This window comes from Leiobunum rupestre, chromosome 5 (assembly GCF_980474605.1).
Source record: "Leiobunum rupestre chromosome 5, qqLeiRupe1.1.hap1, whole genome shotgun sequence".
Classification (NCBI taxonomy): domain Eukaryota; kingdom Metazoa; phylum Arthropoda; class Arachnida; order Opiliones; family Sclerosomatidae; genus Leiobunum; species Leiobunum rupestre.
This window is the reverse complement of record NC_143388.1, coordinates 5,586,553-5,612,884: the sequence shown is the minus strand read 5'-3', so window position 1 is coordinate 5,612,884 and position 26,332 is coordinate 5,586,553. Positions and strand designations below refer to the sequence as shown.

At 37.3% G+C, this 26,332-nt stretch overlaps 1 protein-coding gene across 1 annotated transcript in view; it reads left to right on the top strand.

Annotated features, from left to right (window-relative positions):
* Positions 1–25,197, top strand: part of LOC149943400 (extracellular matrix protein 3-like) — a 63,797-nt gene extending 38,600 nt beyond the window's left edge. Inside the window, exons 4-26 of the mRNA XM_090176081.1 lie at positions 10,224–10,313; positions 12,775–12,921; positions 13,570–13,800; positions 13,875–14,000; positions 14,064–14,309; positions 14,374–14,523; positions 14,588–14,797; positions 14,864–15,061; positions 15,198–15,362; positions 15,437–15,619; positions 15,692–15,822; positions 16,431–16,583; positions 16,710–16,917; positions 20,409–20,573; positions 20,637–20,922; positions 21,373–21,481; positions 21,547–21,739; positions 21,797–21,901; positions 22,781–22,908; positions 22,966–23,227; positions 23,291–23,478; positions 23,926–24,078; positions 24,175–25,197. Coding sequence (XP_090032207.1) covers positions 10,224–10,313; positions 12,775–12,921; positions 13,570–13,800; positions 13,875–14,000; positions 14,064–14,309; positions 14,374–14,523; positions 14,588–14,797; positions 14,864–15,061; positions 15,198–15,362; positions 15,437–15,619; positions 15,692–15,822; positions 16,431–16,583; positions 16,710–16,917; positions 20,409–20,573; positions 20,637–20,922; positions 21,373–21,481; positions 21,547–21,739; positions 21,797–21,901; positions 22,781–22,908; positions 22,966–23,227; positions 23,291–23,478; positions 23,926–24,078; positions 24,175–24,687 — 4,340 coding nt within the window. The 3' untranslated portion in view covers positions 24,688–25,197. The remainder of the gene's footprint in view (positions 1–10,223; positions 10,314–12,774; positions 12,922–13,569; positions 13,801–13,874; positions 14,001–14,063; positions 14,310–14,373; positions 14,524–14,587; positions 14,798–14,863; positions 15,062–15,197; positions 15,363–15,436; positions 15,620–15,691; positions 15,823–16,430; positions 16,584–16,709; positions 16,918–20,408; positions 20,574–20,636; positions 20,923–21,372; positions 21,482–21,546; positions 21,740–21,796; positions 21,902–22,780; positions 22,909–22,965; positions 23,228–23,290; positions 23,479–23,925; positions 24,079–24,174) is intronic.
* Positions 25,198–26,332: the final 1,135 nt, after the last annotated feature.

Below are 26,332 nucleotides of genomic sequence, written 5' to 3'. Positions count from 1 at the left end.
TATTTCTATACTACGAATGCCCAATTTTCTTCAAAGGATGATAAAATACGCGAAAATGTAGATTAGTACATAATTAAAAGGGATAATATAGCTAAAGCCTAAACAAATTTGAAGAAATTAAAAAAAATACTAATAGCTCGTAACAATAGGTCTTCGAGCAAACAAAATACGTGAATCTCGGAACAAATAGATCTTCGAGTAATAAACTACATTAAAACTAAATAAAATAGCCAGAAATTCCAACGGTGGACCGGTTTCGTTCTATTTGGAACTCATCAGTACCGTGCGGGAAATCTAAGATTATCGTCTTTTTGTTTGCTCGAAGACCTATTGCTACAAGTTATTAGTAAGTTTTTTAATTTCTTCAAATTTGTTTAGGCTTTAGCTATATTATCCCTTTTAATTATGGACTATTCTACTTTTTCGCGTATTTTATCATCCTTCTAACCCAATTTTCTTCAAAACTCACTGAAAATCAAACGTGTGAACGCTAAGAACCGCAGAGAGATTGCTGGGAGTATATATAGTGGCGTACTCCTGTAATCCCAAGCGTCTGGGAGGTAGAGTATGTGGATGGCCGTGTGAGGACGACCACCAATCCCCCAACTGGTGGTCGGAATACTTCCGCCACGTGTGTCCCCACCCTTGTCCCTACGTTTCCCCCCGTTGGCGTGGCCGTTACACATATCTCGCCCTGATTAATCAGGTGGACGAGCGGACTGAATTTGTCCCACACGTTCCGATCAAGACAAATTGTATCTTCGCCGGGCTCGCGGTCTTCTCAGACTCAATCAACCCTTATTTTCTTCCATCTTTGAATAAAAAAACCGCAGCGAGATCGAAACGAGGCAAAACGTTTCCGAGGGTACGTGTGAACGTGGCTTATGTGAGTGGTTTACTCTATGGTGAAAACCTACCCTTATTTATGGCAAATACCATATAAATAATAGATTGTTTGTCCGCGTATACTATTCTTCCGTGCCGAATTGTTAAATCGATATTCCCAATTCACAAATAAGCAGAAAATGATAACCAATGTCTGCGGGTCGCGGAAAAAGCAGAAGCAAGAACTAAACAGATTTTGAACACAGTACAGTGCCTCTCGAATGGTCAGAATGTAAATCACTTTCAATTCTACGTCCTCCCTCGATACTTTAGTGGCGAGTAACAGAAGCGGAAAAGGAGGTCTATATTTCACCTTCAGGGTCGGCTATTAACATTTATATAAGGACACTTTGAGGCGGCACCCCTCTTGGCGCGCACCGCCCTTGTAGGTGACGAAGTCGAACGCATCGCTTCCTGCACTAGACCGTGTCGAATTCGTTATAATTCCCGTTGAAGAAACTTTAAATATTTGGCGGCCTCTTACGCTGGTAGGGCCCTAACTCGCATCCTGGTGAAGGCTACTTAACCTTAATATACCGCCGTCCAGGATTAAACCCAACCGAGGGGGGTGCGGTATACGCGGAAATACACGTTGCAATGAATTATCCGTATAATGCCGCAGCCCGTGCTTTTTTTTAATGGCGCTGTTTGACTCGTAGATTTCAGTCTTACCAGAAGTATATAACATCTTCCTTCGAGAAAAGTTTCCATCTAGACCATTAAAGATAATATAGAATTCAAAGCGTTCTTTACGGAAGAACCAAGGATATACTTATTTGTGCTTAGGCAGAATGACTGTGTTGAGACGGATATAGGCTTCGTGCGTAGTTTAAATTTTGGTCATAAGTATCGCCACCTACCGACTGAGTTTTAAATTGAATATCTCCTTCTGCGTTGAGTTGGCAAGTTCTCTCACCACTGGCTAAAGGAGTTTTTCCCCGAGCTCTTCGGTTTCCCCTTTCATAAATTTTTTTTGAGGTTAACGGTAATAGTTAAAGTATAGTGAGCTGTTGGTTCGCGTGGCATGAAGGGCTTGCCACCACCCTCCTTCGCATTGTAACCCGGCCACCTGAATTAATGGCTTTAAAAGTTGCTTGATGACTTATGCCTAAGGTGGTGCCTTGGGTTTTAGCCTAGCTGATTATATAAGAAAGCTGAAAGCTCAACTGAAAATTTAGTAATTCAAAAGTCTTCTGCTATTTCTTCACATATTTAGTTGACGGATATTAAGGCAGATGGCGCTATATTTCCTATAGTCATCGCCTGGTACAAGCGAGGGAAAGAAAGAACGTCACCGGTGTACCCTTCAATCATTATATTTTATAGGGAAAAGGAGTTTACATTTTCGATCATGAAGGTCATTTGGAGCGACCAAGGGTGGGCCGTTAAATTGGGGGGCCCTGGACTAACACTGTTTGCGGCCTATCCAATGAACCCCAGTTTGGGTGTATCAGATGTATTTTGCAGGGTAAATGGGAAATAGAATTTTTCTAAATTTTTTTATTTAAATAGCTTTTATTTTTTTAGCGGCGATGGGGCGTTTTGATTCGTCTAAGCATTTTTCAAAACTCATACGAAGAAACAACAAATATTGGAAACATTTTTGGGTGGGGGCTACTGAAATACTAGTGGTTATATTCCCTCGACGCCGAATCTTTTGGCGTTCGAATTTTTCGCCAGATCACGGTTAAAAATGTATCGTTTGTATTAAAAGGTAAAAATTACACTGCGTAGGGATACATACTTATTTCTAAGTCGTATTTTCTCTATGTAATAGTATTAGACATTCATTTTATGATGTATATTATCCCACACTATTTTTTCTTCCAACAATAAATTTTGAACAGTATAAAGGGAGAGGAAAACTTCTTTCGTGAGATATATACTTCTGATTGTACTGCTCGTTCGTGTACGGAAGTAATTGAAGCGTGGGCCAGTCTCGCGGTACTTCTGTTTGTGGTCGTGGTGATGTATGGGACCAGTTGTGGCGACTATTAGTGGAGATAGCGAGAGGGTCCCGCCCAGAGGTCTTCCTCCCGCTGCCGTTAATTTATGAGCTGACAAAATATGGACGGCAATTAGTGCGCTAGAGTGTCTGCTTCATCTCTCTGTCCACGGTATTTTCAACACCTTGATGAAGTGGCTACCAACTGCCGTGTAATTGGGAAGGTTTATTCAAATATATGACTAAAAATAACTTTCCGGTATGCTAAGATTTCAGGCCTATATTCACACGAGCCCACATTTTTGAAAGAAAAACATTGTTGGTCAAAACGTGTGATGGAGAAAATATTTTCCAAACGTGTTGAGCCACACAACCACTTTTGTTGACCAAGTTTTAAAAAACGATGGTTTTTTTGACCAAGGCTTAGATTCAAATATTTAAATCTAATAATTTTTGCACTTATCTTTTTGATTATACGAAACTAAATTATAATATGCTCGGTGGCCAGTGTTAATTTGAACGTGCCATAGAGCATACGTTATTAAATAAAAGTGGGGGGGAAAAGGCCCCTAGTGATGTGTGGCGCCATCTTCAGCTTAGTCCGCCGTGTCCGAATATAAGATATTCGAGGTCAAAGATCCTCAAAAAGTATTAAATCAATTGCCTACTTAGTTTCTCCAGATTTGGTTATTTAATGATGCATAATTTCTTTGTAATTAATAGGTAGATTATGATCAAGGATTTAAACACACTTAAAACTTTTACAGCCGTGTTGGCTGATTTAAGATTTAAAACATGATTAAAATCAAAATTTAAATAACACAATGTTTTTCAATAGATGAATGGCCAAAAATATGTTCTTAAAAGAAATCTGAACAAACTATAATATTAAATAGTAATTAAATTTAATTAAGATTTCATTTAATTCAAGATTAGCTAACTGATAAAAAGTAAAATATCCGTTAATTATAATATATTAATCAATAAATTGATTAAATTTCAATAAAATCAGAAAATTCCGATTTAAATAAAAAAATCGATTGATTTGAATTTTATTAAATAAATCAAAAAAGTGCCAGCCCTGGTTTACAGATTTGCTAAGTAATCAAGAAGCCTTTACTTCAAAAATTTCATACTTCTTTTAGTAAAAGTTTACTTTTAGTGTTGTAAGTCAGAAAACTTTCCGCTCGAAACATTTTCCTTATTTTTCTGAAAAAAATAGAAAATTGTTTCATTCCATGATTAGTCTAATATATTGATTGCAAATTTAAATAAAGAGGCATTTTCGTTTCATTTTTTCAAATCTAAAAATAAAACTAAACCTCTAGACTAGTTTAAACTGATTAACAATGTAACACTATTATTGTTTTGTAGTATGTTTATTGTTTACTGATATTATACATTTTATATCGATAAAAAGTTAAAAACATTAAAAACCCTTAAAAAGTAATTTATGTTTCAATTTTTAATTTTTCCGATTTCCGAAAATTTTCTGGAATTGTTTCCGGAAAATTAACAACACTATTTATTTTAGTTGAAGATTAATGGCTTGAGTTCAGCGCTCACCGACGGTACGTTTTCATCCAAGTAATTAAGCTATTAAGAGATTTAATATTTCACTTCTCAACACAATTTTGGTGTATATTTGGTTTCCTCGGCGTTGGATATATCCGTCATGATGACTAAAATAACACTATCAAGAGCCCGTATATAATCAACATCCTGGAGCGGACGATGGATTTAAGGGCAATTTAGAGGAGGCAGACTGCGGCGATGGGCGGTGATAGAATAAAGAATGGCGCGGCTACTACCCGTGGTGACCTTTTGGGTCCCTTAGAGGTCGCGCAGAGGTCGTAAAGCACCCAGTTAAACTCGGATATCTTCGGCGAAGTGACAGCAGCTACGTTATTCGGGCAAGACTGTCTCGGTCGCTCTCTTATCTTCGAAACCACTCTCGCGAAAGCAAATATGGGCGGAATGTTCGTTGCCATCAAACGACCCTTATTTCGGTTTCGAATCAAAGAAGCAACCATCAGTCTACTCGACAATAAATGTTTTGTTTCGTTATTTTGATACCTTAATCTGGTGATGTATGAAGAAGTCTTTCCCACTGATAGGATTGATTTCTAATCCGTGTTTCTATCGACCCGATAACATTAGGGTAAAAAAGTCGGCTTCATAGAACTATCGTATTTATTTATTTATTTATTTATTTATTTAATTATTTATTTATTCGACTTTTGATAGATATATATCTTCCACATATAATAAAACGTAGAGTGAAAAATACCACATGGTAAACACTCGTAAAGGTTATGTATACCCATTACTTATTTATCCCAAGTTTATTAAACACAATACACCGATCTTAATAAATAATCAACTAGGCTAATAGTAAGTGTAGAGAGCTGTTGGCTCGCGTGGCATGCAGGGCTTTCCACCACCCTCCTACGCGTTGTAGCCCGGCCACCTCTTTAAAGGCATTATAAGTCGCTAGATGACTTGAGCCTAAGGTCGTGCCTTGGGTATTAGCCTAGCTGATTATTATTATTATCAAATCGACCTTCTGGCTGTCAATTTGGAAAATACTTTTCTTTTGCTAACTAGAAGCAATGGGTATTAGTCTAGCTGATTATTATTATTATTATTATTACTTAAGTTTTATTAAAATAAACTATAGTTTCAACTTAATCAAAATGCCTATCATAGCAAATAATTTTTATTACACTGCACTACCGGCATCTCTTGACTAGTTGCTACACAATGTAGCAGATAACAGTTTCTAACATTCTCTAAACCGTAAAATTATCTCAATTTAGTTCGGTTACAATTTTTCATTTCCAAAAAATACGCGAATACGTAAAGTGCAGTATCAAAAATTGCAACATAGTTCTCTGTAATTTTGACCATTTTTTAACACATTTTATTAATCACAATACACTGATCTTAATAAATACTCAACTAGGCTATTACCCAAACTTAAGTTTGATAAACATAAACTATAGTTTCAACCTAATCAAATTGCCTATCATAGCAGATGATTTTTATTACACTACCGCAAACTCTTCACTCGTTGTTACACAATGTGGCTGATGACAGTTTCTAACATTATCTAAACCATAAAATTCTCTCAATTTAGTTCGGTTTCAATTTTCCATTTTCAAAAAATACGCGCATAACTAAAATGCAGTATCATAAACTGCATCGTAGTACTCTGTAACTTCGTCCATTTGTTTTTAACAATTTTTTTATCTACTATAAAAAGTAATGGGTGACGATCTGGATCATTACTCTATGTATAAGAGGAATTTTACATAAATAGTTCGGTGATTTATCGGGCTGCGTTTCTGTCGTTCCAAGTCCCACAGAGGAAAAGAAAAAATAAATCTTTGAAATGGCCGAGACATGGAAATTTTGGCCTCTTTCATCTTCGGTGATTCAATCCTTTAAAAAGGAGATCATTTCTGGCATTATATCATCCGCTGGAAGCGATGGTACTAAAAGAAAGTTGAGATGCGAAACGAGCGTGAAAACGTTATCGGGGTCAATGCGTGGCGCCGACCATCATTTCAAATTCGACACTCGAATCGCGTTATTTAGTTATCTGCCAAAGATCTCCGAAAAACACGAATTTTCGGCCATGGTGGCCACCAATTTTATACCTATCAATAAAAATATTTTTCCTTCCTAGATTCCTCTCTGACTTTCTCTAACGTGATGGGCTGGGTTCAAGTTGCTCTTTTATGATAGATTTCAGCCGTGGCGGTTATGTACTGTTTAGAAGCAGTCATAAATAAATTCTTCTCAGTTATGAACGATCCTTCCCGCCCAATTTGGGATAAAAATATGAATTAACGTCTATTAATCAAAACACAGAGGTAAGAATAGTAAAAGTTTCGTTCACACCCTTGTGCCTCGAAAAACAATAAGGTCGACTGGATATTATCGGATAAAAACCTACTCGAAATATTAAGAAAAACATGAAATAATGATATTATCATTTAAAATAATACCGTAAAATTTTCTGTCTTATACAAATCCAAACTATTTTACTTCAAATTTTTTTCAAATTTATCTTAAATTAACGTTAAAGCCGAATATGGGATTTGGAGATTTTCAAGATGGATTTTCATGCTGATCTCGGGATTCTTATGTTGATTTAGAGATTTTAAGCGTAAAGTTTAGGGGTGTTTTTAAGATTTCAACATAGTCCTTATCATTAGTATCAATAAAAATAATGTTGGGTTAACAAACTCTCGGATATTTGTCGTTAATTGCGTTAAAAACCATTCGAAGTCGATTTCCGACGAAGTTTCGTAGATAAGCTGGAGCGTTTACGTTCAATTTTGACCAAATGTCGCCGTTGTTGTCGGTTAAATGATGAGGCTTATTATGTCTTAGACCTTTTACTTTTGATATTGGTTCTTTAAAAGTTTAAGTAATGGTTATTAACCATTGTGTTAAGTAAAAATAACCAGTAAGCCACCCATGGCTGAGGTTTTTTAATCATATTCATTGGAATCCATTTCATTTCTAAATTTAAAACATTTTCTGAACTAAGCCTAACCTGACTTTGTCACCATACTGTCGCCTAAGCCCCGATTAAGCCTCTCTAGTTATAATTGAACAGAATTCTTGAGGCGCCTCAAAGTGAGTGACGTACCTCAGTAAGCCTTCCGCTTTTGGCCACGCCTACCATGTCAAAATATCATGAACAGTCAGGGCTGGACTTAGAGATCCTGGGCCCATAGGCAGATAAAGAGTCTGGGCCCCCTTTTCACGCGCTGCATTTACCATTATCCCTGGAACTAGGCTGTGCCTGAATTTCTCTGATTCAGCGTAGAAGTCTGAGCTCTACGGTTATATTACTAAATAAAAGCTCTTAACAATCGTCGACTAAATATGCGATAATTATGCAACATTGCGATTAAAGGCTGCGTCCGTAAACTGCCAGGCAGAAATTTTGGTAACTTTAAAACAAAATCTTCTACCTAGGAATTTCTCCAACATAAATTACGATTGATATTATAGATTTATGCCTTTGAATACAGTAATTACGGTTACTGGAGGGCCCCTTCCAAGGATGGGCCCCTAGGCCACGGCCTAGGTTGGCCTAGGCGGAAATACGGCACTGGGAACAGTAAGTCTCGTTAGAATCTTGATCCATGTTTCAACAACAAAATTTCTAAGACGTTTAAACTAAAAACACCTCAGGTATAACGCGAAATAATACAGATAACAGATACGAAATATAAATAATGAAAGTCGTACGTGCGAAAAATGAAGGCAATTACCCTCCAAAACGTCGCGAATCAATAAATCAATTTTTCATGACAAGCGAAAAACCAATATTTATATATAAAAAGACCGTAATCGTCAACCAAATTACCCCCCTCCGTATCAGAAGTGAAAAAAAGTTCTTAAAAAGCCTATATTTACGATAAGGAAATTCAAAATTGGTTAGAGGCACTCTCGCAATACGATAGCAAAAAAAAGTTTGAAATTCAAAAAACCCAAAAAGCAATGGATTGTAAGTTAGGAGAACTACTGGAATTAGGCACGCTCAATGGCCGAAGCTCTCTGAGGCTTCTGATTTGCGGGTGAACTTGGAGAAGTTGCACGCACGAATAAGCAAAATGAAAATCATTGACGATCAGGAAAACGTTATTTCCACTTGAAAGAGAAGCCGAAACTCCCGCGGCGCGTCGCATTTTCAATTTTCCGATCTCGGTTTCGAAATATCGGCAAATTTCAAATTGACAAAAAAATAATTCCAGTTTGTAATTATAGATAACTCCCGCTCAAACCTTTGTCAAAGTTGTGAATTTAAGCGTTGCAAAACGTCTCTTATGTTATTTTTCTATATATATTCTATAAGCAATAGAAATATGTATCAATTTCTATATATATTCTATAAGCAGTAGAAATATGTATCAATTTCTTTATATATTCTATAATCAGTAGAAATATGTATCAATTTCTATATATATTCTATAAGCAGTAGAAATATGTACCAATTTCTATATATATTCTATTAGCAGTAGAAATATGTATCATTTTCTATGTATATTCTATAAGCAGTAGAAATATGTACCAATTTCTATATAATATTCTATAAGCAGTAGAAATATGTATCAATTTCTATATAATATTCTATAAGCAGTAGAAATATGTACCAATTTCTATATATATTCTATAAGCAGTATAAATATGCATCAGTTTCTATATATATTCTATAAGCAGTATAAATATGTATCAATTTCAATATAAATTCTATAAGCAGTATAAATATGTGTCAATTTCTATAGACATTAAAAAAACTGTAGAAAATGTAAAACTTTCTATAGACATTCTATGAAACTGTAGAAAAATGTACACATTTCTAGGCATTCTATGAAACTGTAGAAATATGCACAAATTTCTAGACATTCTATGAAACTGTAGAAAAATGTACACATTTCTAGACATTCTATGAAACTGTAGAAATATGCACAAATTTCTAGACATTCTATGAAACTGTAGAAATTTCTATACAATCTGAAGGATATAGAGAACCTTAGACTTTCTACAGACTTCTATAAGATTATTATAGTTGTAAAAGGATAAAATGAACGTGAAAATGTTCAGCTTCAATGTCGTTTAAAACTTTGTCAAAATAGATAATTTAAGCGTTGCATAAAGAAATTCTATAGAACTGTACTACTTTGGAAAATTACATATTTCTATAGGATCTATAGAACGTTTGGTCATTTTTCTATATTTTTTTCTATAAAGATATTTAAAGAGCACTCAATAGAATCTGTAGAAACTTTGGTAATGTTTCTATAAATATTGAAAAAACACATTTCTCTAGAGTCTGTAAAAATATTGATTAATTTTTTATCACATTGAAAATACCCAAAAATGTAGCATTACCTCTGTAGAAAATAGAAAATTATAGACTTAAATAGTCCTTTAAATAAAAGATCATACATAGCCGATTATAGAGTTTGCGCTGCTGCGACTGGACATATAACAAGTTTGTCTATGGTTTATATTTATACAGCCAAAACTGAGAATTTTCTATGCATCGATCTGGCAGCATTTTTCAACAGGGGGGCAAGACAGTCAGAGAGGAGTTTATTTAGCCGCCTATTCTATCGGATTTGATAGGAAGTATTTATAAAATGTTTGTGAGGGGTAGACAGAAAGTGTAAAATTACAGCTTAAATCCAAGCATTTTTCAAAAATTTAGTTTATATCGATTTAAAACCAATATAGGCAATTGGAAATTAGTACCGCTCCTATGCTAGCTTTGCCCTATACAAGGCAATATGAAAACCGAAATTTAACCATTGAAGCGTAAAGCGATCGGCTCCTATTAACCTTTTAATATATATCTTTTTTTTTGCAGGAGACGTGGACAACTTCCACATTCATTACATCTTAAACCCGAACACAAACGCTACCAGAGATTTTTTCCATTTCACGGTACTGGATCCAGGTAAATTCCTTTCAGAAGCACTCTTTGAAAAAGCAATGGAGACGAATAGGGGATAAATCGTATCCAATCGGGCGCCAAAAAGTTGAATAAAACGGGGGACGTGGAAAAAAATACGCCAAAGGGAAAGAAGGGGTAAAGCCTGCTCTTTGACAACTCGCGGTTCGGTGAAATATAAGGTCATTTTCAATCTCACTACTTTATTGAGTTAAGAATGTATCCGGGTTAACGGAGAATATGTAAGTAGTACTCTGTTCGCTTCCTTATTCCCCGATGAAAAACCACGCCCCTCAGCCTTTGCTCTCGTAATATTTCCCACTTTTCCCCGTAAGAGGGGGAAGGCACTCCGATACGATCGCCGGATCTCTCTCACAAGGCGGAGTTTCTCTCAGATTTTTTTCTAACTCGGAGGTGATATAGTCCTTCATGTACCTTGATGGCTCAAATTTAAATTTTCTCTAGACGTAAAATAGTAAGGAAAAATCACGGATTGACATTTAAAAAAAAAAAAAAATTTTGGCAAAATAATTGGGAAAAATCGATAAAATTGGGTAAAATCGATAAAATTGGATAAAATCGATAAAATTGGATAAAATCGATAAAATTGAGTAAAATCGATAAAATTGGATAAAATCGATAAAATTGGATAAAATCGATAAAATTGGATAAAATCGATAAAATTGGGTAAAATCGATAAAATTGGATAAAATCGATAAAATTGGATAAAATCGATAAAATTGGATAAAATCGATAAAATTGGATAAAATCGATAAAATTGGATAAAATCGATAAAATTGAGTAAAATCGATAAAATTGGATAAAATCGATAAAATTGGGTAAAATCGATAAAATTGGATAAAATCGATAAAATTGGATAAAATCGATAAAATTGGATAAAATCGATAAAATTGAGTAAAATCGATAAAATTGGATAAAATCGATAAAATTGGATAAAATCGATAAAATTGGATAAAATCGATAAAATTGGATAAAATCGATAAAATTGGATAAAATCGATAAAATTGGATAAAATCGATAAAATTGGATAAAATCGATAAAATTGGGTAAAATCGATAAAATTGGATAAAATCGATAAAATTGGGTAAAATCGATAAAATTGGGTAAAATCGATAAAATTGGATAAAATCGATAAAATTGGATAAAATCGATAAAATTGGATAAAATCGATAAAATTGGATAAAATCGATAAAATTGGATAAAATCGATAAAATTGGGTAAAATCAATTAAATACAATCCGTGATTTTCTGATGCTATTTTACCTGAGTCGTGAAAAACATTCTTAGTTGCCATAGCAAAATGTATGGCCATTGAAACTTTTCCCTTTAGGAGCTTTCAAGGTATACATGAAGGTCTACTCAACCCCCGAGTTTGAAGGCGAAGGATATCATCCGGGAATCATGAAATTGTTGGAGTCACACATTCTCCATTAACATGTATATATTCTTGATTAAGTACAGCAAATTGTTAGCTCTCCTAATCCTAAAATACTATAACCTTACGGGCAAACGGGAATAACAAGCCATTCGATCTCTTCGCAGTGCCTTACGTAATTCGATACGGTGAAAAAGAAAGTCGAGGGATGAAAAAAGCGGGGAAAACGATAAAGGGCCTTCTTTTGTACCATTCGCGTCTTTTATTGAATTTTTGACGGGTCTTAGAGCTACCCTCCGGAGAGAGTTTGTAACGTCTAAAGAGCGACTATCAAAGTCAATTTACTCCATTCATGGTATTGTGCGTTAAGAGGTTTAGGGGCCGCTCGTATCCCAGGACCAACAAGCCGTATGATCGATGAGCAAACCACCTTCGTGGATTTTAGATGATACGCCTTAAAGGGTACTAACCGCGTCCAAAGGACAAACGTATCGCTAATAACGAAACTCGCGATATCGTTCGAAGAACGCTGGACGTTTTTAAAAGATGTATTAGTGTATTTAATGAATTCGCGGGGTTTTTCAATTTATATTGTGACAGGCGGATCAAAAACCGATTTGTATCTATCAAATCTTTCGTGTCTTAAGCGACTTGGGTGGTGGTCCTCTATCTAGGTGGGACTTAAGGGTATTTACTAAATGAAAGACCATTTCGAGGAAATACACTCGACGGCGTCCGTGATTTTGAAGTTATAATGCTCCAAATTAAGTACTTGAGGGTAATTTTCTAGTCAAAATAAAGGATTACAATGTTTCGCATTGTGTTTAAATCTCGCTGGAAAACATCCAGCTCTAAGAGCTCAACCCTTCATAAATAAGGATTTTCAGAAAGAGTTCCAAGTTTCTTCATTCGTATATGAAGAATTAAATAATTGGTGGTAAAAACTTTACTCCTGTTAGAGTAAAAGTTGTAATTTTGACATTAACCCCTTCACTAAGGATTCAAGGGTTAAATAAACTTCAAACGCAACGGACAATATATACATATTTTTCGAAATATTCGACATTACAGGAAAGAATAAACTGGCAGATCAAAGATTCCAATTCAACTGGGCTTGGATATCCTTCGAAAAGGACACCTACGTCGTCAATGAAACGGAGAAATACTTAATCATTACTTTGTCTAGACGAGGCTACTTGGGAGAGACAGCATTCGTAGGTCAGTTACCCATTACCTTGACATATGCGTTGTAATAGGCGCTTCAAAAAATCCATTCAGTGATTCACTAGGAAGTATTAATACATAGAGTCTGGACGGGCAGGCTACTCTTTATATGGTCCTTGTAAAAGGGCAAAACGCCGCTATAGGCGAGCATCGACAGCAAAGGCTCGAGTTAGGCCATACGGAGATTTTTCGCGTCAACGCAAAAAGAAATATTCTAAGCCTAAGCCTTGGTTTCCATTAGCGCGCGTAAGGGCGCGTCACCCAACTTTGGAAAGCAAAAACGTTTGAACGCGCGTAAAGAAAAATACATTATGACGCGACGTACAAAGGCTTTAACGGGCGTTAAATAATTAACATTATGACGCTGGTGGTAATTAATACTAGCTAAGATTTTTTCCGTCGACGCAGTTATGGAAAAAATTGCATTTATAAACTGAATGGCGAACTAAGTTGACTTGGTTGGACTTGAGTAGGGATTATAGTCTTTAGCTAGCCAGACGAATCTGTTAACCGACAAACCAGAAATATTATATTCAAAAATCTCATTTTAGCCATGTTGGAAAGCAAGTAAAATGAGAGGGTCTTTTATTGCAATGTCTATTGGAATAATTTTTGAGAATCCTAAATTGAGGGTTATCGTAGGTGTATCGGTTAAAGACCTAACAGCGAAGAAAGGATACGACTATGGAAATACGCACTCCAAGCAAGTGCAATTTAGTCCTGGACAAACAGAGTCCAGATGGACCATGAGAATTCAAGACGATTCTTTTTTTGAAAACGGCGAAACGTTTGAAGTGTATCTAAGTGATCCCGTAATGGCTGCCATTGAAGAGCCCAAAACGGCTCACGTTACGATCAAAGACGAAGAAGATGGTAAGATAAGTTTCTGTCCATAAGAGAAAGCAGCAAAGATACGTCCTTTAAACGTCTATTGACAATTTCCAAAGAATCGACCGTCTTCTTCGAAAAGGTGGAATACAAGGTAGCTGAAAGCGTCGGCGAACTTTTAATAGCAATCAGACGAAAAGGTGACATCAACCAAGAAATGGCCGTGGTGTGTTCCACAGAATCTAGTAAGTTTCAATATCGAAGGAATATTTTAAATCTGCAGCGAAATTGATTATATTATTATGTAGAAACGGCCAGTGGTACCATACCAAGTACCGTTCAATCCTACTCGGATTATATCAGTCGACCAGAAAGTTACATCAGTATGATTCGCTTCCAGAGAAAGCAGGATGTTGGCTACTGCAGAGTTGTTATCATAGACGACGCCTTGCACGAACCAGATGAGACCTTCCAAATGAGACTAACATTACCCCTGGGTGGAAGAATTTCTAGAAATTTGACCAAAATTGTTATCGAATCAGATCCCAAAGATGGTAATTTAACCTAAACACAAAATTCTAGATATTTCCTACTAAACATGGTGCGTTTTACTAATAGCGCCTAGGTTATACTTTGGAGAAAGTGAATACAAAATAGAAGAGAACGCGGGATATTTGGAAGTTACAGTTTGGAGATTGGGGACTGATCTTAGTAGATCGTCAAGCGTTACGGTTAGGTCTAAGCCATCAGATCCGGTAACAGCCGAAGGTAGCTGTTCTAAATGTTCAATGAGGATCAGAACACAAATTATTTTCAATAATTTTTTTTCTAGCCAACCAAGACTATTTGGGAATCGGAAGAACTTTGGAGTTTGCTCCAGGAGTATCCAAGCAACTATTTAAGGTAACAATAGTGGACGACATTGGTCATCCAATCTTGGAAGGACCCGAATCGTTTCATTTGGTTCTGAACCTACCAATCAACGCTGAACTCGGAGAACCGAATATAACTACTATAATTATTAACGATACCATCAGTGATGGCAAGTATACATTACGTTACATCAAAATGTTCGAGCTTCACTGATACCGCTAACTAATTTCCGCAGCTCCATCGTTCCAATTCAAAGATTCAAAGCTGGTGGTTCACGAAAATGACAAACTAGTTACAGCCTACGTCGCGCGTCACGGTGACGTCAAACATGACGCTTCAGTCCGTTGCTACACGAGACAACTTACAGCCAAGGTGGACGAAGATTACGAAGAAAGGCCTGACAGTGACGACTCTATCATAAACTTCCAACCAGGTAAATACAACAGTCACCCATCGATTCAACCGGTTCCAAGTATCAGTAGTTAACCAACTAGCTTAGTCTTTTAATCTACAATCTGAAGCTAAGCGCGTCAAACTATACATTAAACTTTATCTGATTCTCCTGAAAGGTGAATCTGAAAAGGGTTGCTCGGTGGCGTTAGTGGACGACGACTTTTACGAACCGGATGAGGCCTTCCGACTGGTTCTGGGAAACCCGAGAAGCTCAGGGGTAATTAGAGCCGCGATAGGCCCGAAAAACGACACCAGCATCGTGATTATAGACATAAGCGACAGTAAGATATATTTATCTTTTTGAAAATTACAAGCCCCCGTTTTAAAACCCTTTAAATTTCGAAACGGTTATCAGAGCCGGTTATTCGATTTGAACGAACCAAATTCAGCGTTAAGGAACCGCAATCCAACGAGGATGTCACCTTACTTGACGTTCGTGTCGTTCGAACCGGCGACTTGACTAAAACGTCCGTCGTCAGAGTGCATACCAAAGATGGTTCCGCCAAGTCCGGCTTGGACTACACGCCATTATCCAAAGGTCTAAGTTTTTTGTAGCTTACGAGATCGATTATATCACATTAACACGTTGATGTAACGTTCTTGATAATAGAATTGGAATTCGCAGCCAACGTGAGTAGTCTTGTAGTGCAAATATCAATTTTAAAGGACAAGGAAAAAGAACACAGAGAATCGTTTACGGTGCTACTACGGCCCGACAGAAACATGATCGCTGATACTCAGGTAATGCATAGTACGAGATAATGCTTATATTATACCCTCCTATGCAATTTAACCTGGCCACTAATAATTAGCTTAACAAGTCACTGGTTGACTTAGGCCTTTAGCGTCCTTGGGTATTTGCTTAGCTGACCTACGTAAGCTCCCACTGAAAAATGCCTTAAGCTTGCAAATGTACATGTTTCATTTTAATTCGCTAATAATACTCAGCTAGGATAATGCGCAAGGCACCATCTTAGGCCTAAGTCATCAAGCGACTTTTAAAGCCATTAATTCAGGTGGCCAGGTTACAATGCGTAGGAGGGTGGTGGCAAGCCCATCATGCCACGCGAGCCAATAGTTCCCTACACTAACTATTACCGCTAACCTCAACAAGTTTTTACGGATAACAGATATATTATAGCCTTCTGATAGTACTACTTTTATCTACGTGTATCCATGCGCTTTAGCTTCCTAGCGAGTGGAACGAACTTTAACTCCGTAACTACGTAATCTCTATATCCCTACTTACTAAGAAATATTTTGACACCATTGAATAGGGGTACCTAATGGGAAATTTACCGATCCCCTATGAAAGAAATCGGTTTCTAACTCACGATATCGTTAAGCAGGATATCAAAGCCATAATTTACGTGCTGGATATCGATATCGTCTCCGACGTGACATTCCCCACCAAACCAGTTCTGCTATCTTTGAGAGATTATGACGATGTGGCCGCGAAAACGAAAGAACCGGTACCGGGTTACCCACTCATCTGTGTAACAGTAAGCGCAAACATAAATTAACCCTATCTAATTCCTATTAATTAGCGGGCGCATTCGTTTTGCCAAGCGCACCGTGCCAAAGAAATAAATTGCTTAATTAAATCTCTCTTTCTCTGTTCGTGGTAGTCCTGCAACCCGAAGCACCCCGACTATTCCAAAACAGGACCTATCTGTAGCAAGGAAGGTATTAACGACTCTCTGACGGAGTTCCGATGGAGGGTGGCCGCTCCTACCAGTTCCGACGGAGTCACTAGCGACCTCTATGATTTGGAATCGGCGACTTTCTTCGCAGACACGCATTCTATCTCTCTCGATAGCGTTTATTACTCTCCGGGTATGCCTCGTTATCTAAATACCCTTTTAAGGCTAGTTCCCACTTGGCGAATTTTCGAGACGAATAAAATTTTCCGCAATGAAAAAAGACGCGTTTTTTCCGGTCGCTGGGGAAGCGGTTCTCACTTTAGCGCGAAAATTTAAAAACGCTGAAAACAACTCGTGCGGGTTTTTAGTAATGTTTTAGGCCTAACATAAAACATCAATTCAAAATGAACCAAATGGATGTTCCTGTTGATAATTTCAATAAATAAATGATTATATTCGTGAGATAATTACCTTTACTTCAGTATCTTGGTCAAGTTGGCTGAGCCGCTTTTCTAAAGACCTAGGCTTAATAAGTGACGGACGGGAGCGGAATAGGTCGAGGGAACGCGTTTTCTGATTGGCTGAAGCTTTTTATCGCCAAGGTGTGGACGTCAAAAAATAGAACATTCGCTAGATACCGCGGAGACGCGACTTTAGCGGCGAATTTGAAAAAAATCGCAAATTTTATTTGCGAGCGTCAATTTTCAGCGTGAAAATTGTTTTTTTCGCTAAGTGGGAACTAGGCTTAAGGCTGGTTTTCAATAAGGCTAAAAACTCCGCGACGCAAAAAATATCCGTTAGGCCTAAAGCTTGTTTTCCACTGGTGCGCGCAACGACGCGTTTCTCAGCTTTGAAACATTCAAACGTTTTTACGCGCGTAAAGAAAATAACATTATGACGCGCGCTAGTGGAAAACAAGCTTAACGCTTAGTTTACACTAGCGTGCGTAACGCCGCGTAACTTGAAGGGCCACAAAATCGTTTGAATTTTTAGGCTATATTATCACGTGTTTTGGAAAGTGGAAAGGTATGCCAGAGTCACGTGACGAAAATTCGTTCTGAATTTTTAAAACGATTTTTGGGATGTACACACGTTTTTAAACGAGTAAAGAAAATTTCATTAATTCGCGCGCTAGTGGAAACTAAGCTTTATACAACATTTTTGTCTGTCCACATACGCGGCGTTTTAACCCAAAGGAAACCGGCATTTAACGATCGGAAAGAAACGCTGAGCGCCTAACCTACCTGTTTTATCAACGAAATCTGCTAAACTTGATCGATTAAACCTGCCCACGGCTTAAAGAAATTACATTAAATTTGAAAATAAATGTAAGGCATTTCTGTTGACCTTATTTGGTAGGTTATACCTAAAACCATAAGTAACAATACAAATAAGTATGACAATTAACGAGATTTACAACCAAACTGATTTTTATAGTTATTGCGTAATCAAGATGTTTTCTCAGCACAGAGCCCTCTAGCGTCTAAAATATGCGAGACTTCCGCTAAGCCGAAATATCTGGTTTCCGATAGATAGGCGGAATACCATGGAAGAAGTACTTCTTCCATGGGAATACTAAGCTAAAATGATAAAAATTAAAAAAGTTTTTCTCGGCGCCACGAGCTCATGTTTTTTTTACACGCATGATTCGCACGCGGGCTTCAAAACAAAGCCAAAGCCCCTCGCGACTCCAGAACGTGCTCTCCGATATTAGGCTTAAATTTTTATCAAAACTTAGAAATCCAAAACGGTAAGTCGCGAGTCCAAATCACAGCTTGAAGAGAGAAAATTAGCATTAAAGACATAGGAAGTGTCATACTTATTGTTATTATGTAACTTATGCTAAAACTATACTAGGTTGATTTTTAGTACAGGATAATATCGAGAAACGTTTTCTTAGTTTAGTTTTTCGAGATTTCACGTTTCTCTGTGGTATTTAATTTCACAGACTAAATGTATTTAAATAAGAAGGAGTATATTTTGAACAATGATTTTAAATATTAAATTAGTTTTAATTTGGCATCCTAAATTTCAGGAAAATTAATTTTCTTTAAATTTGTTTTCATTTATAAAAGACTTATATTATTAAAGCGATTCTAACCAATTCTCAGTTAACAGTTGCGGTATCTGAATCGGGGAAATAATTACGATATATCAGATATCAGATTAGCTGAATTTGCGTGCAGATATTATCAGATTCAAACCAGAGAGTTTAGGCACGCTGAATTCATTGTTAAAGCTAGGAGCAACAAACACAACACCCCACACAAGGAGAACGCAACCCGTCAAAAGTCGTGGATTTTCTTGTGTACGTTTTTCATTGGCTAGACGCTTTAGCGCCTGCTGCCGTCGGAAGGGGAAAATTCGGAAATTCCGCCCCCCCCCCGCCCGTAAAACGTTCAGCATAAAGGCTCGTGACGCTCGTCCAATGAAATTCGTACACAACCCTTCGTTAGCGTGTTTAAAGGCTAGCTGCGTTCTCTTTGTGTTTGTTGCTCCCAAGTTAAAGGGACTTACAATGGAGAGCTGTCGGGGGTTGAAGTCCTTTTAAAATACGTCATAATTATGGTCGCCGTTCGTCGCATTTACAAAGGGTACGTTCAGCAGCGCTCATCGGACTCACCGATTAGTAATCGCTGACATCGGTTTCCTAGGGTACGTTCAGCGTTTCCGGTTTTGATGTCACGATGGTCATCGGTTGCTCAACGAAGTCTTCGGCTTCAAGAGCCGGTTTTTCCGATGACTGATGTCATTACTGACGTAAAACTACTATAAATTCAACGCCATTTAAAAAAAACCCCGATGACCGAATAAAAGCGTTTAGCAGCTTACAACGTCATTATGACGAAAAAGCTCATCGGTGCAAAATATAAATCCATCGGGTTATTTTCCGTTGACTGTTACTGAACGTACCCATAGTTATAATGAATCAGATAGAATTTCTGATAATATTTCCGGGAGGGGGGAAATAAAAATCGCTTCGTTTTAGATAACTAGTTTTCAAAACCAGCGTGAGATATGAAGCAACACGTCCAAGTCGGTTCGCTTAGAATCGCTTTCAAAACGACCAGGTGGGGAAGTAAAATTGCTCGTATTTTCAAAAATGATGGGAATAAAATTCTAAATAATGCCAGTTTAGACCGCCGACGATAGCTTCACCCCGGTTCGCTTATAGCCAAGGCTTAACGTCATTTCAAATTATGACCAGAATTTTGAAAATAGTAAAATGTATTCCAAAACCATTAGTTAATCATGTTTACTATACATACAGTAATATTATTTGACATTATTTAGAATTTTATTCCCATTATTTTTGAAAATACAAGCAAATTTACTTCCCCGCCTTGACGTTTTGAAAGCGATTCTAAGCGAACCAACTTGGACGAGTTGCTTCCCGAACCAACACGAAGCGATTTCTCACGCTAGTTTTGAAAACCAGTTATTTAAAACGAAGTGATTTTGGGGTAAGTGTGAACCTGGCTTTATCGTCGGCGTTTGAAACTGGCATTCAAACCGACCTAAACTGGGTTTTAAGCTCTAGTGTGACCGTGGCGTAATTCTCTTCAGAAGTTCAGATATCTGAAAATTACGACTTGAATAATTTGAACAGTTCGCCGTTATTATTATAACATTGAAGCCACAGCTTTTACTGTTCTAAAACCTAATTTATAATTCAATGCGCAGGTAGCAGAATTCAATGTATAACGCGGGCAGTCAATCTGGTTGGAGATCCAGGCCTTGAAAGCGAAAGTGAACCGGTCACCATATCAACCACAGGAGGACTTTGTCTCCCCAGAATAGAAGGAGCTTTTGGGGCCGAACCATTTACGGCCAAAATGAGATACACAGGTACAGACTCTCGGATATTATGTTATTCGGAAATTGAAACGTTCTCTACCTCAAACCCAACAGAACCCGACGACCCAGAGCATCCTAACCTCATTAAGTTAATCGTCATCATACCACACCAAGATGGCATGTTGCCAGTGATATCAACTAGACTACTGTCCAACTTCGAGTTCGCTCTAAGCGCCGATGGCCTGAGAGTCGGTCATCATAAATGTTCCAATTTACTGGACTACGACGAAATACACACCAAACACGGTTTTCTCACCAACGAAACCAAAAATGCCAATATAGTGGGCGAAGCGGAACCTTACCAGTTCAACGAAGAGCTACGAGGCGAACAGACTTTGAGGTAACACTCTAGAAATGAGCATATGCCACTGCCTAGGTTTAAAAAATATATATACCAGAGATTCATAGCAGACTAAATCTTGTATTATATACTACCGCAATCTCTAGATTCATTACTGAACCTCCTTTTAGCCGACGACAGATTCTACAATCCAAAGATCTTAATAGAGATAATATAACTTGCAAAGCGATCGTTACAGAAGACCCCAAACCACTTACTAGCACTTCCAATGTCCAAAGCCATAAAAGCGAGAGCCCAATATTCGAACTCTTTCGGGGGTGACAGAAATACTAGAGGGTATATTTCCTTTAATGGTTAACCAATGAATCTGGGGATAGCGCCATGTTTATTTTTATCACGCGGTAGTCCCCACGACAGGGTTTCATCTAGGAATCGGATTATTAAAGGTTTATAATGAAAAGATTGTTTAAATATTATCTCCCAAAATAGGTTTTATCGCAATTTGGATTTGGAGGCGTGCATGTGGGAGTTCACATCATACTACGACACCTCAGAGTTGGTTAACGAATGTGGAGGCTCCATCAGCACAGACGGACAGGTGAGCTGGTATCTTACTCGACATTAAAAGTATTGAAAATGTGAAATTTTTGGTGGCGATTGCAGGTTCTGAATCTAGTTCAAAGCTACGTATCGGTGAAAGTGCCCCTTTACGTATCGTACGTTTTCCATTCTCCCGCGGCCACCGGTGGCTGGCAACACAGCGATTTGCACTCCGATTTAAGATTGACCTTCGTTTACAATACCGCTATTTTGTGGCAACAAGGAATAGGAACCACGAAGGAATCGCAACTTCAAGGTACATGAACATATTGAGCATTCATTCAAGAAACCAATTAACAACAAAGTCTTACAGGGAACTTGTACCCAACGGCCATGAATATTGGTGACGATGGAAGACTGGTGGTAGATTTCAGAACCAAAGCTAGATTCACTGGACTCTTTGTGCCCGATCACGAAGGTAAAGTAGTAGTAACGCGGTCACCTGAGTTAATGGCATTAGAAGGCGCTAGATGACTTGGGCCTAAGGTGATGCCTATACTCAGTTGCAAGTTAAGAAAGGTACAATATCTAGTACATTTGGTGGAAAGATACTAGCACGAATTTCCAGTAAATAGGCGGTGAGAATTTAAAATTTGTCCTGTTTTCGGTTGAATTTCTAAGTATACCCACGCGCGCGTTATATATTTTTGGAAAATATAGTCTAATGCGTTATATTTCAGTGATAATTAATTATTTAACATAGATAAGATTTTTTAACAGTTTTAATAATTTATTTTTAGTACCAAAAAAATCAGTTTGGTGAGTCGAAGGTAAGTATTGAACAGTTAATGCCGAGATTACCATGTTGCCGTACATGAACGTGCGATTTGATAATTGTTTAGTGGCTAAAAATACACTATAATTAAGCTTAAAAAATTATCTACATTAAATATTTATTGATCACTTAGAAAATAGGGCAATTGACATTTCTAAAATGGATTAATATAAAACGCGTATTAACCTTTAGGAATTCAACAGAAAATAGGTGAAATTCGTAGGTCAGGCCGCCGATTTACCAGAAATTCGTGCTAGTATCTTTCCGCCAAATGTACTAGATATTTTGCCTTTCTTAACCTGCAACTGAGTATAGCTGAGTGTTAAAAATAATATATCACCACTCACTTATACTCAGTTGCTATCTTAGAAAGGGAAACATTCTAGTATAATACTTATTTTTGTCATTTCCAATTGGACGTATTATTTATCTATTAGCATTTTGCCCTTTCTAAGGTTGCAACTGAATATATATGAACATGCCTTAAAAATGGACTTAACTTATAGATTTATGCAATTACAGATATCGCAGTAGCTTCTATGGTAATGTCACCGGAGCAGCCTGGATTAACGTTTAATCTGAAACTTCTGCACACGCAACCGACGTACGCCCAACCGGAACAAACGTGGCAATTCAAATCTGATTTTTCCGTAAGTCTTCAACCGATATGTACCACTTTCAAGTACTAAGTCCGTACAAATTCATAGGTTCGAGATTATACGGGTTTGTATTACATAAAACTAATACCGTGTACGGTATCGGATAGTCTATCCTTCGAAGTACCCCACCAATGCGCACCCAGGGAACCAGTAACCTTCGACCTGCCAATCAGATTCCAGCAAGTAAGCGATCCTGTGCCTACAGAATTCAGTCTGGACACCCAATTCCATTTGCTGAGGCAAAGAAAACTCTGGTTGTCTAACGGTACCATTGGATTCGGAGAGGAATCAGATGCCTCGTTCGTACCAGGTCAGATGGGAAAATTGCCAGTATTTAATTGAAACATATTAAACAAATTTCATCGTTTTCCAGGTGACACGATATACGGCCGCATTATGGTGAACCCTGTCCAAAATTTAGGACAGTCTTTCCTTTTGACTGTTGAGAAATGTTTCATCTGCACCGGAGTAGATGGTTACATACCGCATTACGATCCTGAAAATAAGGAATACGGTTGCGTGGCTGAATCGAGACAGCTTCTGTACACAATGAAGATAATAGTATGAACAATTAATTGAAATATCATAACCATAAGTTTATAGTATACCTCTGACGTAAGTAGTATCTACGTCATTAAAATAAAACATGTACTTTCGCGAAACCCAACCAAAATTCGTATTATTGCGAATTTCCTGTCAAACCACCTATGAGTATACCACATAGAGGCTCAAATATTACTGCATTATTTACTAATTTCTTACTTCAACTAATGTTGTAAAACATAACGACTGTACTGCGGATTGATATGTACCATATTTTCTTGAGATAATAGTTTTAGAAATGTTATATTTGAGGTTTTTCGCGCCGTACAATTTTTCTCCCAAAACGTCTATTCAAAAATAATCGAGAACCGGCGAAAGCACATGTTACAAGCATTTTAGCAGTTTAAGCAGATGGATATTTATATTTATAAGTTATGTATTATTTACTTATGCTATAACTTATAGGACAAAGGCGCGCCGCATACAGTGAGGTTTGAATTTCAAAGCATACCATTCAACGCGTCGTTGGTGGAGGAGATTGCGGCTGAAGACGTAACAGATCTGAAGAAGCAACCAGGATCTGATGGTTTTAAGTTTCAATCAGATCCACTATTCCAGGTGCTATATTCTTTTTCTATCATATTCAATCAAAATGGTATTCAATTAAATTTTAATCCAAAGTAACAATCATAAATATTCTTTGAGTAATTGCAGGTATCTTATGGAAGACAATGGTTCATTCACTGCATCTATACTGTCCGTTCGAAAGATAATGTGGCTAGAGGAATGGGAAAACGGAGCGTGGAACGTCATCAAGTGACGTCAGCGCGTTACATTTTCAGGTCTAGACGCGAAACAGTAGGCGGAGACTTGGAAAAAGTCGGCGATGCTGGTAAAGGAACCAACATGCACCAAATAAGACTTAACTACAAGGAATTACCGAAAAACTCGGTGCGTTTAAACGAAGGCGGTGTCTACGAAATCGGTGGTGCTTTCTTCAGCGATTCGGACGAATCCTTAGTACCGACTTTGGTAGGGTTGGCCCTAGCGCTCCTAGTCATTTTGCTGGTGGCCATCACGGTGGTCCGCAGGCACAGAAGAACGCGCAGCCGGTCGGTCATCTCTTCGACACCATCCGCGACTGTCGTGGTCAGACACGCCGATAAAAGGCCGAAAGTACTTATTGTCTCCGGGGGATACAGAAGCAACTACAACACGGAAGTCTAAAGAACGGTTCTTCTTCAACTTATCGAAGGGTTACAAAACTCTTTCCAAAAGCATGTTCCTCGTTAAATCCATAATGGGCCATCCTCAGGAAGTCAACGATTTTAACAAAACTGAGAAACCATCGATGTGATGAGAACATATATTGAATAACCGGTAGTATTATGAGGTTTCAAGCTTGACCTCTGGGTGCCAAACTGCTCCCCTCTCACCATTACCTCGAATGCCTTAATTCGGTTCAACGAAACCGTACTCAACCAATCAAATGTTCTCAGATTTTTATACTTACTACACAAAATACCTCAAAGGATAACTTTATTATACCTAATTTCCGTTAGTAGAATATAATTTTGCGTGTATTAAACTGGGAGTTTGAATCCATATTTTATTTTGCGGAAAAGCTCAAATAAAGTTCCATTATCTTAGAAACACAAATAGTTCGCCCATTCTGCTCTTTATACGTATTCTCAAGATCTTAATGCCGAAAAAGCATTAAAAATAAGAAAGTTAAGGTTTGGGTTAAATATAATTCCTCGCCTATTCTCGGGGCATTTAAAAATTATTTATTTTCCCTTTTAGATAAGGGTGCATATACTAAAGTCCATTGTCTGGAATTCAATTATAGATGTACTGTGTTTACCATTTTCGTAGTAAAAGATTTTTTTTACGTTTTATTTATACCGTTGTCCAGTAACTTTATTAAGCAGTGTTCCAAAAATACCACTTTTTTCGAATATTGTGCATACATCACTGGTAAATAATGGTATATTATTGTATGATAATATTGGAAATCAAAAAAATTCTTCAAAAAACGGAATATATCAAAAAATCTTAAACTTTAAGGCTGTTCTAAATCTTAAAAGGTTTAATCTCCATAAATATAGGTTTAAGTTTTAAATGCTGTAAATAATTCATGGAAAAATATTATTTACCATTATCTACCATATTTACCACTTTCCTCACTTACTAGGTGGTTTCTTTTCGCCTGTTCTCGGACTACAAGTGTACTCATTTTACCTCAAAACGTTTATTCGCCTGTTCCGGGGATGATAATTACTCCGCCCCAAAAACTATTCACTTGTTCCGGAGTATTAGGGCTACTCTTTTAACTCCTTCTGAAAAGGAGGTGTAAACGAGTAAATAGGATTTTGTCGTCCGCTAGCCAGAATTTATCCGCTAAAAAGGCCACAGAGAGCCATTTTGGAAAAACATTTTTACTCCGACTCAAAACTATTCGCCACCACAGAATCGGAGTAAAATTACGTCATAGCCTTACCCTTCTTACCCTACTCCGAAATCCCGGAACAAGCGAAAAGAAACCACCTTATACCAAAACGTTTTGTACCAATATTTAACACATTATTTTCAGTGTTCCCGGGTGGTAAATACCACCTGACATTTATTGTGGCAAGTAGTGGCAAAATGTGACATGGCAAATAATGATTTTTAGTGACAAATTGACATATAGTGGCAAATATTATAAAAAGTAAAAATACTAATACCTTTTTGGTGTGAAATACCATAAAAGCATTTTTAGGCTATTTTTGTAATAATCCTACGCGGGGTTGCCAAGAATTGGGCTATTTTTTATATTTATTTTATTTTATTCATTGCTAAAAGTTATAGCAAATAAAGTGTTCTAAGAGTA